Source organism: Natator depressus, chromosome 16 (assembly GCF_965152275.1).
Source record: "Natator depressus isolate rNatDep1 chromosome 16, rNatDep2.hap1, whole genome shotgun sequence".
NCBI lineage: Eukaryota > Metazoa > Chordata > Testudines > Cheloniidae > Natator > Natator depressus.
Genome location: NC_134249.1, coordinates 26351556 through 26363817, shown reverse-complemented (window position 1 = coordinate 26363817; position 12262 = coordinate 26351556). Strand labels below are relative to the sequence as shown.

Here is a 12262-nt window from a genome sequence, read left to right as displayed (position 1 = left end):
GGGAAGTCCTAGAGGTGTATGTCTCCATTAGTAGTCATTCCAGACCAGTGCTTAATTTATAATAAAAGAGGTGCCAGGGCTCAGGCAATTTTTTAACTTTCAGAACTGCCAGAAGTGCTGGGGCTATGAACTGCCAAGCCTAGAGCCCTAGCAAAAATTAAGCACTGTTCCTGGATACTAACAGGAATGGGGTATACGCTCTCCCTTCCCAGCTGGCTGGATGGTACACAATATTATGAATTAATTTGCTTTTGTTTGAAAATAAACCCAGCCTTGAAGAAAGGGTCTTCGACTGCATGGTTGTTGGGAACTTTATTCTACCTTACCCAGCCACTGAGTTTGCCCTCTAGCTTACACACCTTAAAGCAGCTAACTCTTAAATTTCTGACCTGTCACATCTCAGAAGGACACTTCAACACAAGACAGAATCCAGAGGGGGGTCTTCAAACAAGGACATGCTTAACGGGACTCAGTCTCCCTGACCACACAAATCCCATGCTTAAGGGCAAGGGACTTTCCCATGTGCTTCCAAGTGATCTTACCTGCTACTCTGCCTTTCCTGAACTATCCCCCTAAATATGACTGCATCTGCATTTCCAGTGAATACCTTTCTCCTACCTGACTTGGACACTGAATTCTTTTTGCCAGGTGGTGGAACAATACCATGCTCCATATTTTAAACCTACACTCCATACTTTACACTATGCATCCCTTCACAACACTATTAAATCCAAATCACTAGCATGCATGCAAGTCTGAACATACTAGAAGTATTTTCTTCCTTTATAATTGCACTTCTACCACTATTTAGTCTTCTGTAATTCCAAGTATCCTTTATACTGAATAAGACTAAAAATTATGGTTATGATTTAAAAGATAGATTGCATAATCTGCCATGTTTTGTATACTGCATAAAGAAAACATGCAGGCAGCCAAGATCAATAAATTAATATACTGTATAAACAGCACACACAATATGGTTTGCCAAGGAATGAATGAAGTAAAAGAGGTCAAGAACCTCGTGAAACCAAAAGAAGCCCAGGTTTGTGCAAGCTCACTACTGGACATTAAACCTTCCATAGGCAAAGGTGAAAATATGTGGTTTTTAGGAAGACAGTTACACATAATACTTGGCAGAAGCATGTCTAGTACATGCAAGGAAAAAAATGTTCCACATTCAAATAATTCCAGAAGACAAAGACGACAAGCACAATTATTTTCTGAATGCATACTGTTTCTATTTTAAAACAGGACCGTGGAGAGACTGTCTACAGGCATTAGAAGATGGCCATGACACCAGTTCCATCTATCTTGTGAAACCTGAAAATACAAATCGACTTATGCAGGTCTGGTGTGACCAACGACATGACCCTGGTGGCTGGACTGTCATTCAGAGACGACTCGATGGATCAGTCAACTTTTTCAGGAACTGGGATACGTACAAGGTTAGGACAAATGAAACTTGTTTTCTCTTTCCTGTCTTAATGGAAGATTTAGAGTTAAGAGCTTAGTAGGACTGAAAAAATAATTAGACGTGAATAATGAGACCATCCACAGCTATGTTAGATAGGATACAACTACTTTTATAAGGAGTATACACTTATCAGGTTATAAACCAACCACTAGCTGATAGGGTGGCAAGAAACTTTCCATTAGACAGATTATTCCATGAGTGTCCACTTGTACAGAGTGATCTCTTGTACCTTCCTCTGAAAAATTTTGTAGTGGTGTCAAGTGCTGAAACATACTTAGGGCCAAGGTGAAGTTGCACTGGAATTTCAAAATATGCCCATGTAGTCATTATCAAGGTGCCATGGTTAAGGATGCATTGAGATTTAAAAGTAAAACATATATGCAACAGTAATCCATTTGTCACTATTTCTTCACAGCAAGGATTTGGTAACATAGATGGAGAGTACTGGCTGGGTTTAGAAAATATTTATTGGCTTACAAATCAAGGCAACTACAAACTGCTTGTAACTATGGAAGACTGGTCAGGTCGAAAAGTATTTGCTGAATATGCCAGTTTCAGACTGGAGCCAGAGAGTGAATATTACAAGTTGAGACTGGGTCGTTACAATGGCAACGCTGGGGATTCTTTCACTTGGCACAATGGGAAGCAGTTCACCACACTGGATAGAGACCATGATGTATACACAGGTATGAAGTGCTTAAAAAGAAAAAAAACCGAAGGAAAATGGCAAGTCATAGAATGACATGATAGAAAATTACATTTAAACATATAATTAAAAACATTTAGAAAGGCGAAAAAAACCCCACTCTGATGATACACAAATTATTCTGGTAATCTAATGATTTTCATTGACAGATGACAAAGACTTTTTAGTTTAAATATTTGATGTTATTTTAAAAATTAAGTCCCGGATCCTTGCAGGTGAATCTTGTACTAAAGTGGAGCTCCACTGAAGAGTCCACTTGCATAGTTTTGATTGCAGGATTGAGGACTGTAAAAGGAAGGTTTTGTGTGCCTTGCTGCTTACATCATCAGATTGATAGATTTAAAAATATCTAGACATTAAAACTGTTTTATGAAAGTTTTGCTAGTCTGCTCACTGCAAGATTTTCAGTTTCTATACTAATAACAGTCTGCTTTTCATTATAGGTAACTGTGCTCATTACCAGAAAGGAGGATGGTGGTACAATGCCTGTGCTCACTCAAACCTCAATGGAGTCTGGTATCGGGGAGGACACTATCGTAGTCGATACCAGGATGGTGTTTACTGGGCTGAATTCCGTGGTGGATCATATTCACTAAAGAAAGTTGTTATGATGATCAGGCCTAACCCCAACACGTTCCACTGAAAGAATTTTTTCCTCTTTTAATTTACTGTTTAAAACAGAACAATGAAATGGCAGTAATAGCTGCATGTGCTATCCGGAATACATCTTTATGGCAGCAAAGAATGTAAGATATTGTACATTTATTGCTACAATTTGAGGACTTGTATATTGTATTTTCAACATTCATTCTAGCAAAAACATACAATGTAAGTGATATAATAAACTTTCAGAACATCTTTCTTTGTACCAAAAATAATTAAGGTTCCTGTTTCTAGAACTGGGATTTGACATGGACTGTAGATAACACTTCTGGGTTTTATTCCCTGTAAATTAAGTCTAGATGCTAAAAATACTGTCACAGCATCTAAATATTTTGTATTATGTATAAATATTCTCAAATACAGTACAATCTGTACAGCAAGAGTTTTATTCTTATTAGTAGGGATCATTTGACACAGGAAATCACATCCTTTGAAACCATGTAGTTGGTATATGTACTGTAGGGTATTAGTGGGATTATTCCTAATTTAATTTTTATTAATTGTTATAGATAAAACAATCACTAAATCATTTCAGTTTGTGGGCAGACACCCAAATAGTTACCATAATAATTAATCCAGTCTGTCACTCTCACTCTTCTCTTGACGTACATGCCATCATTCTCAAAGCTGACCTCTGATACAAACATTTTTGATCAAGAAAGGAAAATGAGTGTTTTTAAATTGAACTGCCTACATGTATTTATAAAATAATCCAAACTTATAATGGCTATTGCATATTATATAGCCAACATGAATAACGTTAATTTTCATATAAAACAATAGCCTAAATATTTAACATTATTTTATACTGAGCTACGTCATTACCTGCTGTGTAGCCACTGTAATCAGAAAATGGCTACAAATTAAAGGGGCTATCCAACTTTGCAGGCAAATGATGGATACCGATCTATATTCTATTTAACGTCCTTAGCCACAAGATTAAGATTCTTGGAAGAAAATATTTGTAACCAAGAACAATTATATTTGCCATATTTCACAATTATTAATGAGTACATTGTGTGTCAACATATTAAAGAGAATTACTCACTCATATTTATAACTAAAATCAATTGTGGAAACTTGGAGAATTTTAGAATTCTGCTGAGGTAGATATGTAGAATAGATAATTGTTGCAAATTAGAAACTACAGTGAAAACCATAAAATTTAGTGAAAGAATGTCTCAGAAAAACAAAAAAAGCTCTTGGCAATTTGGCATACCTTACAATAAGCCTGTGAGATTTTTTTTTTTTTACCATGTGCATATTATACTTTCTTCCCTTATTACCTCATTATTTCTTTACAAATGTATGATGTGCATTAAAAACTGGTGATGCCTGATGTAGCATGTGTTGTATATAAATGAAAGTAGGGTTTTTAATATATTATCAGATTATCCTTGTAATATTGCAAATTGGTAATAAAGCAACAAATGCTATTTTGATGTATTTAGATTCATTCTAATATTTCAGTTCAGGCTAACTTTCAAAGTACAGGAAATGATTTAACCCCACACAAGTCTACCATTGTTAATTTAAATCAAATCAATTCTGACTTCTAACTCTACACCATTAATGATTTGCTTTTTCCATGAAATGAATTGTCTACACATTTCAAGATCTACCAAAGCAGCTTCCTGCTGAGACAAGTACTGCACACCTGCTACCATCTCAGTCAAAGGGGAGAATATCTTTTGGATCAGCTGGTAGGGCTGCTTCCTATGGTCCACAAGGCTCATGATTCATGTCTTAGTTGCAGTAGTGCTCAAGATGCATACTCAACTAGTCCAGCTACCGGATGGGGGAACCTGGTTAATTTGTTAACTGCTAAACAGGGACTCTGTTAATTGTTTCTATCTGCTCTAGTTTCTGGACACTGGTATCCCTAAGGGATTGAGACTATGACAAAATCAAAAGTTGTATTTCTACGAAAACTCTTGTTCCTATTCAGCTGGAAAACAATTCACAGCATTTTCACATTGAAGTTTGTATTCTAAAGAACAGTTACTTACCTTACAGTAACTGTGCTTCTTCTAAAGAATGTGTGTCAATATGGATCCCACTGTAGGTGACTGGCAAGCAGAGTCCTCCCTGGATGGCGGAAGTGAGGAGTATCAGCTGAATCAGTCAAACTAAGACTGACATACTGCTCACCTGAACGTGGCACCAAATTTGGCAGCCATGTCATGGGCATAATGTTTCACAAATGTCAGTGGGTTACTCCACATTGCAACCTTGCAGATCTCAGAGACTGGAATGTTTCTGAAGCAGGCAATAGATGCAGCCTGTGCTCTGGAACAATGTGCCTTGATATTCGAAGGGATAGGTTAACCAGCCAGCTGATGGCAGATTGAAATGTACTGTATGATTCACTTGGGAAAATCTCTGCAAAGAGATGGCTTGGCCTTTGGTTGGACCAGAAGTGGCCACAAAGGGGTGAGGAGACCACTGAAATGGCTTGGTCCTATTAAGGTAATACAGCAAAGCTCCGGATAAGTCAGGATAGGCAGTTTCTTCTCTCTGGGTATCAAGTGTGGCCTCAGGAAGAAGACTGGCAAGGTTCAAGTGAAAGTCTGTCTCTGAGGTTGTCTTGAACTTGGGGTGTGGTCTCAACACTACCTTTTCTGTATGTCCAAAGGTGGTCCTACCATGAGAGCCTAGAGCTTGCTGACTCTGAGCTGACACAATGGCCACCAGAAAGACAGTCTTGATGACGAGGTGGTGTATGGAACATTCTGGTAGTGGCTCAACGAGAGGCTCCATGAACTCCCTGAGGACAACATTAACATCCCCTGAGGAAGCTGGGTCTATTCCTCCAGGGTGTGAAGGAGGCCCTTAAAGGAATTTAAATACCATTAGATGTGAAAAGAAAGCGTGTAACTGCATCCATGCATGACATACTGATACTGCTGCAAGATGAACCTCTCCTGGGGTTTGGGAGCACCAAAGATGGTGCTCTACAGACTGAATCCAATGTGCCCCTTGACCATCCTGTCAAATCTGCTGATGAGTCCTAGGAGCAAGATGGGTTGCTGATGAGAAGAAAGGCTGATGTCGCCTTTTGTATCTCACACACTTCTTGGCATGATACTCAGTGTGTCTGGGAGGGTAGGGTGGAGTGCATGGTCCCTGCTGTGACTGAGGACAGTAGCACTGGAGGTATGATGTGGAGGTGTAAATCCCCAAGGCAAGTAGGGTAGCTTCTGAGTCCTTCAGCAAGTGAAGAGTGCTGTTAGTCAGTCCACTTTGTGAACAGCTCTGGTCTTCTAAGGGAAGTCCTTGATAGTGGCCGGTACTTCTCCTGGGATGCCTGATGCTTGGAGCCATGATACCTGCTGCATGGTCATGACGATGGCCATACATCTGGCCATGGTGTCTGAGGCATCCATTGATACAGTAAGCCTATCTTAATTATGTCTTTAGGCTGCTCTCTTGTCATGAGGGAGCTCTGCTAGGAAGGGAGTCTATCACAGAGTGGCTGGCCCCTTTAAGGGGAATCAGGGCCCAGTCTACCTGTGCAGGTTTCTATAAAAACAAACATCTCAGCCCTGCCTGTGCCATAATTAGCCAACTCCTGTCTGGAGGGGATGGAGTCAGGTGATCACCTAATGATCATAAAAAAGGATGATGAAACTCAGAGAGAGGAATAACTGGGAGCAGCTTGAGCTCCTGGGAAGGCCCTGAGGCAGGGTCTGCAGAAATCAGGAAACTCCAGTGAGAGGGATTCCAGGGAAAGTAGCATGGGAGTCAGTGCTCTACAATGGAGCAAAGAAAGAACTGAAAAATTAGCCCAGAAGGCAGGCTGGAGAGTAGCCCAAGAAGGGTGGAAGCACTTTTTGTTTGGACTTTCAGTTGGACTTTTGTTTTCCCAGGAGTTAAATTTGCATAGTGACTTGACTGGAGGGCACTGTGCGGGAAAGGGGAGCCACTAGAGGAAGAAACTGAGGCAGGGACTGTCTGCTGAACCATGTTTAACCAGAAGGTGGCACAACGGGATGGTCCATGAGAGAGGCACTCTGTCCTAATTGAGAAAGTCATGCTTAGTTAGTAAGGACTGGCAATTAGCCACATATATTTGCAATGAAGCTAAAGTGCATGGACCAGAAGCGGACAGGATGTCACATAGCCTGCGGGACTTCTCTGTAGTGATCACTGTTTTGATCTCTAATGTCTTGGTACTCCTCACAAGCAGCTCTTGAAACGCTTTATAGTCATCCAGTGCCAGCACCATAGATTCATAGATATTTAGGTCAGAAGGGACCATTATGATAATCTAGTCTGACCTCCTGCACAACGCAGGCCACAGAATTTCACCCACCACTCCTACAAAAAAAACCTCACACCTATATCTGTGCTGTTGAAGTCCTCAAATGCGAAGGACATCACTTTGTCCAGTGACGAAATAGAGAGATCCTTTGGTGGTGAGATGAGGCACTGTGTTGCTCTGCCCATCGATCTGGCTCCTCTCCTGTTCAGGGATGCTGGTGAGGAGAGAGACCTCTGCCTCAGTGATGGAGACTGGCTTCTCAATGCCTGTGATGGCGTGCCACAGAAAGCTACAGTGGCATACCACTGGAGTACACCTAACTTGCTGGATACTGACTGGACCAATGCCATTCTTGGAGGGCTGATGGCAGCTAAGACCTGTAGGAGAAACACATAGGTCTCTGGGCAGCATCAACTGCAGATTTTAGGGGGAAAGATTTTATGTTCAATAACAGGGAGAACATATGTCTGGTGACAGTGAAGAGGAACAGGTCTCCTCTAGAGCCAGTGCCAACAACGTAAGGCGCCCTCAGGTCTGTAGTGGTTCCAGTAGGTATCTCGGTGGATACGGACCTGCCTAAGGCTGGGGTCAACGCTGTGGGAAGCATCGGAACTAGGATCAGTGCTAGCAGAGTCTACTGTGTTGCAGGCTGCGCCCTCTCTCCAGTCCTCAATGCCATGGGCGGTTTAGAGGACTCCTGTCTGGTGGTCTTGCCTGTCCTAGTGGGAGAACACGGAGTTCCTTCTTAAGCTTCTACCTCAGCACTTGGATTGGACCCTTTCAGTCCACAAATTTGACCCTAGAGGTGTTTGTGTCAGTTTTGATGCTGATGTTAAGGTTGACTTTTGTGCCGTATTCTCCCCGTCAGCCTTAAGCGTCATCTGTCTACTTGACAAGGTGCTCAATGATAATGATTTGTCCTCTTGTAGGTCTCTGGAACTTGTTTCCTCAAGGCCTGAAGAGACCTTCATGGATTGTTCCAGAAGATGAAGTTTCAGCCTTGCATCTTGCACATTTTCAAAGAGAAAGACCATCCTTCTGAGCATCTGCTCAGAATCTGAGATTATCCCCAACAGAAGTGACATCTACTGTGCCCAGCCATCAAGGGGATTAGCAGAATAGGCAGGGCTAACAGGGGAGTTTTGCGAGGGAGTTTTCCAGGTGAAGGAGGAGTAATTACGTGACCCTTGGGGTAAGTTTCTTGTCTGCAGTGTTTGTGGTACGCTTGCTGCTTGATTGAAGTATACCAGGTAGTCTGTTTGGGAGACAGTGTGCTGACTCTGTTTGTGCTGAGCCTAGCGGCCTGCTAGGTAAGGCTGAGAGCTTCTTAATAAGGCTTTGATCCATAAGACCCTTTAGCACCTATCAACTATTAACCAGGGGGCTGGACTACTCAGGAAGACCAGGGCTTTAAAAAGCCCGCTCCTAAGGACCAGAGGAGCTAGTGAACACGGGAGTTCTGCGAGGGAGTTTACAGGGTGAGTGTGCATGGGGCGGGGGTGGGGGAGCGCTAGGTAACATTCTTTAAACATAAAGCCAAAAACAACCCCTGATTAAAAACAAAAAACATCCACAACAAAGGAATGAGCTTCAGGAGTAAAAAAGAGAATGCAGGCAGAAGTCCAGCAACAGAGTGGGAGCTATACAGTTTATTGCATCCAATGCCGCATGTATGATTACCTGCCCTACGGGTGGGTGGTGTATGTATGCATTTGCTGCAAGGAGCTCCTGGCCCTCAGAGACCGTGTACGGGCTTTGGAGACCAGAGTGGTTGAACTGGAGGAGCTAAGGTAGACAGAGAGGTAAATAGATGAGACTTTCCAGGACACAGTAGAACAATTCCACCCCCAGTCTGACAGCCTCTGTACTGTTGGAGGGGGATGGAAGTCTCAGGGTTGGAGAACATCCAACTGGAGCTGAGGGAAATGATTCCATAGGGACCCTCCTTCCAAATGATGTTGTGGTGTCCTCTTGCACTGAGGATACCTCTCCGGGGGGAGGGAACAACAGTTATTAGGAAGAGACTGGCAATAGTTATGGGGGATTCGATCATTAGAAACATAGATAGCTGGGTTTGCGATGACTGCGAGAACTGCACGGTGACTTGCCTGCCTGGTGGAAAGGTTGCAGATCTCTAGGGACATCTAGATAGACTTACGTGTGGTGCTGGGGAGGAGCTGGTGGTCGTGGTACATGTAGGTACCAATGACGTAGGGAAGGATATGAGAGAGTTCCTGGAGGCCAAATTTAGGCTGCCAGGTAAGAGATTGAAGTCTAGGACCTCCATGGCAGCATTCTCTGAAGTGCTTCCAGTTCCACGTGCAGGGCCAGTTAGACAGGCAGAACTGCAGGGTCTCAATGGGTGGATGAGACAATGGTGTAGGGAGGAGGGGTTTAGATTTATTAGGAACTGGGGAAACATTCGGGGAGCCTATACAGGAAGATGGGCTCCATCTAAACCAAAATGGAACCAGATTGCTGGCACTTAAAATTAAAAAGGCCGTAGAGCATTTTTTAGACTAAGGGCTGGGGGAAAGCCTAGAGGTGCAGAGGAACACGTGGTTCGGACAGAGACATCCCTTAGGGGAGGATCCATTAATGGAGATTCTCTATGTCCTAGTAAGGAAGAGGGGATGAAAGATGATAAAGTACTGCTAGGATCTGGTGAGAAACAGTTAGTCTCTAAGGTGCCACAAGTACTCCTTTTCTTTTAATCAAATGAAAAAAAGTCCCATTCAATTACATCATTTAATGACAGACAGCTAAAAAGTGACACGTTTTTAAAGTGCTTAAGAACATAAGAATGGCCATACTGGGTCAGACCAAAGGTCCATCCAGCCCAGTATCCTGTCTACCAACAGTGGCCAACGCCAGGTGCCCCAGAGGAAGAGAACCTAACAGGTAATGATCAAGTGATCTCTCTCCTGCCATCCATCTCCATCTTCTGACAAACAGAGGCTAGGGACACCGTTCCTTACCAATCCTGGCTAATAGCCATTAATGGACTTAACCTCCATGAATTTATCCAGTTCTGGGTCTGTACTGGGACCAGTCCTATTCAACATATTCATAAATGATCAGGAAAAAGGGGTAAACAGTGAGGTGGCAAAATTTGCAGATGATGTAAAACTATTCAAGATAGTTAAGTCCCAGGCAGACTGCAAAGAGCTACAAAAGGATCTCACAAAACTAGGTGACTGGGCAACAAAATGGCAGATGAAATTCAATGTGAAAAATGCAAAGTAATGCACATTGGAAAACATAACCCCAACTATACATATAAAATGATGGGGTCTAAATTAGCTGTTACCACTCAAGAAAGATCTTAGAGTCACTGTGGATAGTTCTCTGAAAACATCCACTCAATGTGCAGTGGCAGTCAAAAAAGCGAACAGAATGTTGGGCATCATTAAGAAAGGGATAGATAGTAAGACAGAAAATATCATGCTGTCTCTATATAAATCCATGGTATGCCCACATCTTGAGTGCTGCATGCAGATGTGGGTGCCCCATGTCAAAAAAGATATATTGGAATTGGGAAAGGTTCAGAAAAGGGCAACAAAAATTATTAGGGGTATTGACTGGCTTCCATATGAGGATAAATAAGACTGGGACTTTTCAGCTTTGAAAAGAAAGGACTAAGGGGGGATATGATAAAGGTCTATAAAATCATGACTAGTGTGGAGAAAGTAAATAAGGAAGTGTTGATTTACTTCTTTTCATAACACAGGAACTAGGGGTCACCAAATGAAATTAATAGGCAGCAGGTTTAAAACAAACAAAAGGAAGTATTTCTTCACACAACGCACAGTCAACCTGTGGAAACTGTTGCCAGAGAATGTTGTGAAGGCCAAGACTATAACAGGGTTTAAAAAAAAAAACTAGATAAATTCATGGAGGATAGGTCCATCAATGACTATTAGCCAGGATGGGCAGGCGTGGTGTCCCTAGCCTCCGTTTGCCAGAAGCTGGGAATGAGTGACAGGAAATGAATCACTTGATGATTACCTGTTCTGTTTATTCTTTCTGGTACACCTGGCACTGGCTACTGTCGGAAGACAGGATACTGGGCTAGATCATTGGTTCCCAAACTGGGGCATGCGCCCCCCTGGGGAGGCGTGAAGAAATTCCAAGGGGGGGCATGAGGCTGCCGGGCCCTTGAGCTCGTGGCCGGGGAGGCTAGCCCCCGGCCCCTCCCCTCCTGTCCACCCTCCCCCACAGCCACGCTGCCACGCAGGCAGCACCGCTTGCGCCCACCCACCTCCCAGGCTTTCCAATAAGCCAATCCTGCCGCTCTGAATGGCCTGGTAAGGGGGTGGGGGGGCTGGATAAGGGGCAGGAGGTGACGGGGGGGCAGTCAGGGGACAGGGAGTAGTTGGATGGGGTGGAGGTTCTGGGGGGGGGGGCGTCAGGAGACAGGGAGCAGAGGGGGGTTGGATAGGCGTGGGAGTCCAGGGGGCCTGTCAGGGGGTGGGGGTGTGAACAGGGGTTGGGGCAGTCAGGAGACAGGGAGCGGGGGCGGTTGGATAGGGGGTGTGGTCCCGTGGGGGGGGGGTGGTCAGGGGACAAGGAGCGGGGCGGGGGTTGGATGATGGTAAAGGAGAGGTGGGGGGTGTGAGGGTTTCTCAAAAATTAAAAAGGGGGGTGATGCCGAAAAGTTTGGGAACCACTGGGCTAGACAGACCTTTGGTCTGACCCAGTATGGCCTGTTCCTATGTTCTTATCTTAGAGAGCCAGCTCTACAGCTCCTCCCTTCAGTATGTTTCTTTCACTTCTCCCCAGACCTGGATTACCTCTTCACCCACAGCACTAGTCTGCCCCTCTTCAGCTGTTACAGCCAATATATAAGCAGCTGCACCTGTGCCAGCCAATCAACTGCTTTCCAATCGGGCGCTCCTTGTAGCAGACGTTATTCTCTTGACTACTCACCTGCTTCTTTAAAATGGTGCCTTCAAACTGGGCTCAAGATCAGAACTTTGTGGACTTGATTATTATTATTAGGGCTGTCAAGCGAATAAAAAAATTAATCGTGTTTAATCGTGCGATTAATCGTGCTGTTAAAATATTTATTTTAAATATTTTTGGATGTTTAAATAGATTAATATGAATTGCAACACAGAATACGATGTGTACAGTGCTCACTTTATATATATTT

At 43.3% G+C, this 12262-nt stretch overlaps 2 protein-coding genes across 5 annotated transcripts in view; one reads left to right on the top strand and one right to left on the bottom strand.

Annotated features, from left to right (window-relative positions):
- The window catches only part of ANGPTL2 (angiopoietin like 2), a 41463-nt gene extending 37225 nt beyond the window's left edge, over positions 1-4238 (top strand). Inside the window, exons 3-5 of one of the 2 annotated variants that reach the window (XM_074973521.1) lie at positions 1252-1445; positions 1890-2160; positions 2624-4238. In XM_074973521.1, coding sequence (XP_074829622.1) covers positions 1252-1445; positions 1890-2160; positions 2624-2823 — 665 coding nt within the window. In that variant the 3' untranslated portion in view covers positions 2824-4238. The remainder of the gene's footprint in view (positions 1-1251; positions 1446-1889; positions 2161-2623) is intronic. The other variant, XM_074973520.1, reaches the window with a different exon arrangement.
- The window catches only part of RALGPS1 (Ral GEF with PH domain and SH3 binding motif 1), a 394814-nt gene that overhangs the window by 202705 nt on the left and 179847 nt on the right, over positions 1-12262 (bottom strand). The window lies entirely within an intron of this gene.